At 32.0% G+C, this 5707-nt stretch overlaps 2 protein-coding genes across 2 annotated transcripts; both read right to left on the bottom strand.

Moving 5' to 3' along the window:
* Positions 1-1018: 1018 nt before the first annotated feature.
* On the bottom strand, positions 1019-2038 carry LOC124940107 (extensin-2-like). The gene is made up of 2 exons (XM_047480594.1): positions 1916-2038; positions 1019-1798 (listed from the first exon to the last, which is right to left on the bottom strand). The coding sequence occupies exons 1-2, from the start codon at positions 2036-2038 to the stop codon at positions 1019-1021; spliced, it is 903 nt and encodes a 300-aa protein (XP_047336550.1).
* A 1098-nt stretch (positions 2039-3136) lies between these two features.
* LOC124919541 (transcription factor MYB17) lies at positions 3137-5178 on the bottom strand. The gene is made up of 2 exons (XM_047459801.1): positions 4740-5178; positions 3137-4066 (listed from the first exon to the last, which is right to left on the bottom strand). Exons 1-2 carry the CDS (start codon positions 4870-4872, stop codon positions 3300-3302), a joined length of 900 nt encoding a protein of 299 aa, XP_047315757.1. The 5' UTR covers positions 4873-5178; the 3' UTR covers positions 3137-3299.
* Positions 5179-5707: the final 529 nt, after the last annotated feature.

The raw sequence follows: 5707 nt of genomic DNA, 5'->3' as shown, positions 1-5707 counted from the left end.
AAACAAATCAACCACTAAACCTCAATTGACCCTCAACTTGTGTCTCGTGCATTTTCATATGCCTCTTTATCCACTCGATCAACAAATCATCCACCACCTGACTTTCATCTCATGACCTCACACTTTCAAATGCTCGCCAAACTAACCACTACTCGTACTCGACCTTCATCTTGTGACCTCACACTTTCAAATGCTCTCCAAACCAACCACTAATTCATACATCACACTTTCTGCCTCGTATCATTTATTGCGTTATCATATATTATAGTCAAAAATGCATTCTTGAAAATCTAAATTTGCATGTTTTGAGATTCGATCTCTAGTCTTAAGCATTAAATGTGAACACTTTAACCGCCAGACCACTTAAGATTATTGAAATAATTTTATTATTTTGTGTATGTATATATATTTTGCATTTAATATTTATTATCAATTAGTTAATTTTTATATTAACCAAAAAATTATTTATACTCATCAAGAAAATATTTTATATATATATATATATATATATATATATATAATGAGAGAAAACATTTAAGATAAAATCATTTTATATTTTTTAAAAAAAATTCTTACATCATATATATATATATATATATATATATATATATTAATTATAGTGTTATTATATATATAATTATTGATAAGATCTATAATATAAATATTTATAATATACATAATAATACTATATAATATATTTAATAATATTTAATATGATAATCTCAAAATAAAATTATAAATTTCTTTTTTCTAAATAATAATCATATATATAAATATATATAATAACGTTTAATATTCTACTCCCACTTCAGCAAATCAACAACCAATCTCAATTGATCACAAACCTCTTATACAACGTTAAACCAACCATTAACCCCCAATTGACCATCATCATATACCTCTTTATTCCCTCGACCACTAAACCATTCACCACACGACCTCCATCTCGTGACCTCACACTTTAAAATGCTCGCCAAATCAATCACTATTTCTAACCTCACACTCGACAAACCATCCATTACCCGACCTCCATCTCACACTTTAAAATGCTCTCCAAACCAACCAATAATTTCGACCTCGCACTTTCAGATATCTCGTATCCTTTCAAATATAAGGTGGTGGTGGTGGAGACTTGTATACAAATGGTGGCAGCGATAGTGAATAGTATACAGGGTGGTGGTAGTGGTGGGAATGAGTAGACACATGACGGTAGTGGTAGAGACTTGTATACATAAGGGGTAGGTGGTGGTGAAGAATATACATATGGTGGTGGTGGAGACTTGTATACATATGGGGGAGGTGGCGGTGAAGAGTATACATAAGGTGTTGGTGGAGACTTGTATACATATGGTGGCGACGATGACAAAGAGTAGACATAAGGTTGTGGTGGTGGAAACATATAAACATATGATGGTGGTGGTGGGGATGAGTAAACATAAAATGGTGGTTGTGGAGACTTGTATACGTATAGTGGTGGCGGCAGCGGCGGTAAAGAGTAAACAAGGTGATGAGGAGGATACTTGTATGGTGGTGGAGGTGAAGAATAAACATAGGGTGGTTGTGGTAGAGACTTGTATACATATGGAGGAAGTGGTGAAGAATATACATAAGGTGGGAGTGATAGAGACTTGTATACACATGGGAGAGGTGGAGGGTGAAGAGTATACATAAGGTGGTGGTTGTCACCAACATAGGGTGGTGGAAGTGAAGACTTATAAACGAATGGTGGAGGTGGGGATGAGTAGACATAAGGTGGTGTTGGTGGAGACTTATATGGTGGTGACGGCAAAGAGTAGACCTAATGTGGTGGGGAGGAGACTTGTATACAAAAAGTAGTGGTGGTGATGAAGAATAAACATAGGGCGGTTGTGGTGGAAACTTGGATACATATGGAGAGGTGGCGGTAATAATATACATAAGATGGTAGCGAAGACTTGTATACATATGGTGGTGACAATGGCAACGAAGAGGAGACATAAGGTGATGGAGGAGGAGACTTGTATACATCTATATGGTGCTGGTGGAGATTTGTATACATATGGGGGAGGTGGCGGTGAAGAATAGAGTGGTGGCGGCGGCGACAGCGATGAAGAACAGATATATAGTGGTGATGGTGGTGGAGACTTATAAAAATATGGTGGTGATTCGATTCTCACTTAAAACGCTTTAAGTTAAAATATGTATAATGTGTGAATAATACTAAAATAACAATTGAGTTATTAAACTTAATCGACTTAGTAGGTCAGATACGTACAGGTTTAGTCGATCCTGAAATTTATTAGACAAAAAATAATTGTTCTTATTTTACAGTAGTCTTGTATTTGAAATTTATTAGACAAAAAATAATTGTTCTTATTTTACAGTATTCTTGTATTTGAACTAACAAATTTATTATAGTCTAAATTACTTAAATGTTATTTATTTTTATTATGATCTGAGTTTCAAATCTTGATAATTTAATTCTTTTTAGATGCTTTGAGGAAAGGGTGATGGAGTGGGGTTGATTGTTCCTTGTTCTCACTCAAAATGAGGAACAAAATAGTAAAAAATATATTTATTTATTTTTAAAAATAACTGTTTTACCTGCATGTAAAGAGGGAGGGAAGGAATAAAGAAAATTTGGGAACAAGGATATTTGCCTTACTTGGTTTATTATAATAATAAATTATTTATATATTAATTAATATTATAATTAATTTGTTTTTATATCTATACCAACTTAATTTTACATTTTCTTAATTATTATATTGACATTTTCTTAATTGATTTTATTTAAATAATATTTTAAAATTAATTTAAAACATTTCAAATATAAATGATTAACTATATCTAAATAATTGTGCTGAATATAAGGCCCAAACTAGACTAAATTGATTAGTATAACTTTAACAATATCAAATTTAAATTTATCAAAATATGTGATTCTCTAATTAAACAACATAACATAAATAATTACACTTGAATTATACATAAAAATCATTAATTTAGTCCTCTTCCTCTTTTGATGTATTTTTATTAATGCATATATAAATGTAATTCATATTATTAATTAGAAATGATATACTTAATAAATTCAATCATATTAGTATATTTGGTAAACATAAAATATAAATTAGATGAAACTTGACACACTATGGGAGAACATGATAATAAAATTGCCATAGAGTGCCAATATTTAAAATACATATCATATTGCTGCTGCAACTACTGCTTGTTTGGTTTACAAGACATATTCTAACAAAATCCAAAACATATATTCTGACCAGAACTACATTCCAAACAAAAACCTAATAAGTTCTTCATGGTGAACTATCAGCACCCAACATAGAATGACACATACTAGGATCATCTGTATGACCCAAGAAACTCATGTCATTATCATTAGGAAAATCCAAAAGCAACTGCAAAGCCGAATCCGACGAATCATCAAGCTCACTCGAAACCGACGAATCAGAACCCGCAACCTCATCGAATATATCACACGCAACCAACTGCCTCATATCCGAGGTTGTGCCCGAAACCGTTTCACATTTGTTGTTGGTCGATGATGAAGCTTGAGAAACTGGGCTCAAACAAGTAATGCCCTTTTTACTCCCATCCCCGGTTAAGGGTAAGTTCCTAAACGATTCTCCAACCTTAGAATTCCACATTCTAAGGAAATAATCGTTATCATTTGTCGTCGTTCTTCCGCTGAAGAACGACGATTCTCTAGAGAGGCGAGCCTCGGCTTCGAGCCGAGCACTCTCCCATTGCGCCATGTGACGGGTGGATGGCGAGGCAGTTATTTTAGGGTTTAAGCCCGGAAAGGAAGTGGATTGTTCGTGGGTTAATGGGTCAATTCCCATACCAATGAGACGTTTCTTCAAGTGGGTGTTCCATAAATTCTTGATCTCGTTATCGGTTCTTCCAGGCAGTTGAGATGCAATTGCTGCCCATCTATTGCCTAGAATTCCATGCAACTGTAAGACGAGTTTTTCCTCATCTAGGCTAAATGGGCCGCGTTTTATATCTGGCCTGAGATAATTTGTCCACCTAAGTCGACAACTCTTCCCACAACGCAGGAGACCTGCAGCCCACAAAATTAAAATTCCCCAAATCTTATGATCTTCAATACTGTTAGAGATATTTTACATGTTTGATCTTGGTTTTTTTTGGGTTTTTTTTAAAACATTTTATAGATTAATAAAATATTATTTTATATTTAAATGGATCAGGAAGGATGATATTTTTCAAATAGAAATCCTACATCAAAAGAGTGTTCTAACACCCCCAAAAAAAAAACTAATTTAAATACAGTATTATTTCTCACCGACAAATCAATTAATTGATAAATCAAAATATAAATAAATACCCTTAAATTTAAATTTTAAATAAATATAATACTTTAATAAAACCCAAAAAAAACACAGTTTTTCATTTTTATTTCACAAAATTTTTAATTAATAACCTTTTCATATAAAAACAAAGAATGATTCAAAATGTTATTAAAAAAAGTATTTTTCAAATGGGGTTAATACAACTTTGGGACTTGCAATTCTAAGCTAAGCTAAGCTAGTAATGATGAACTATTATGTCAAAAAAAAGTCAAAACCCCTAAAAATTTCTTTGAGGCATTTTAACAAACACCTTCCGCACATTAACTAAAGATGATAATGAAAATGAATAAAACAAGGAAATTTGTAAGTTGGATCTAATAACTCAAATGAAGAAGTGATACGAAGAGAGATGGAGAAACTAACCAGCGAGTTTAGGAAGAGAGCGCCAGCTTCCATGTCCATTTTTCTTAATGTATTGAACAAGGATTTCATCTTCTTCAGGCGCCCATGGTCCCTTCTTGAGACCTTTCTTTTCACAGCACGGAGTTCTTCCCATTAGACGAAAATGTAAGCAGCAGCAGCAAAGTGAGTCGGGGGTGGTGGTGTGGATTAAAGGCTTTAAATTAAAGACCAGGTTGTCCTTTGCAGAGAAGAGAAGAGAGTAAATAGAGAGAGAGAGAGAGTGAAAAGACCTGTCGAAAGAAGAATCATACACCAGAGAGGCAATCCAATTGAATGCCAGTCAAAATTCAATGTTGATTTCCTTCCCCTTAGACTCAGACTCTCAGAGAGACGTACACAAAGCCGGCTTCGCAATCAATGCTCTTTTGCTAATGAGATGTGATGGGTTAGATCATTCAACAAGAAAGCAGAATTTATTACTACCCTTCTTATCCTTCAAACCTTCCAATTTCATATTTCCTAACTTTACCACCTTTTTTTTTTTATGTTTTGAAATTTAATAAATATTTTATTTTTTAAATAAATGAGATAAAAAAAGTTATTAAAATAATATTAAATGAAGAGTATTTTAATATTTGGATAAATAAAAAAAAAAGATATATGAGATTTTGTTTAATTTCTTTAATGCAAAAAATTATAATTAAACATATTTTACGTTTAAATATAATTTTTTCATATCATTCTTTTATAACGTTTAATTTTATAATTTGAACCTTTAGTTTCCGATTTTGGTTAGATCTACAGGATATAATACCTACATTTAATTTCAATTGATGTTTGCTTAAAAAATATATATATATATATATATAAAAGTATTTTTAAAGGTATAACTTTTACCCTAACCAATATATAAAATTGTAAATGATATGATCAGTATAAAAAATTATAATATTTTTTTCCCTTTTAATCTTATTTATTTTAATTTTTTC

The sequence above is a fragment of the Impatiens glandulifera genome, chromosome 1 (genome assembly GCF_907164915.1).
Source record: "Impatiens glandulifera chromosome 1, dImpGla2.1, whole genome shotgun sequence".
Classification (NCBI taxonomy): domain Eukaryota; kingdom Viridiplantae; phylum Streptophyta; class Magnoliopsida; order Ericales; family Balsaminaceae; genus Impatiens; species Impatiens glandulifera.
Note: the sequence above shows the minus strand (reverse complement) of the source record. Positions and strands in the feature narration are given on the sequence as shown.

What these genes read in the sequence shown, in the direction of transcription:
- LOC124940107 (XM_047480594.1), bottom strand. Translation starts at nt 2,038, where the DNA reads ATGTATACAAATCTCCACCAGCACCATATAGATGTATACAAGTCTCCT. An exon ending in AGTCTTCGCTACCATCTTAT is followed by an intron (nt 1,799 to 1,915) that starts GTATATTATTAC and finishes CCACCACATTAG; the next exon opens with GTCTACTCTTTGCCGTCACC.
- LOC124919541 (XM_047459801.1), bottom strand. Translation starts at nt 4,872, where the DNA reads ATGGGAAGAACTCCGTGCTGTGAAAAGAAAGGTCTCAAGAAGGGACCA. An exon ending in CTCTCTTCCTAAACTCGCTG is followed by an intron (nt 4,067 to 4,739) that starts GTTAGTTTCTCC and finishes TGTGGGCTGCAG; the next exon opens with GTCTCCTGCGTTGTGGGAAG.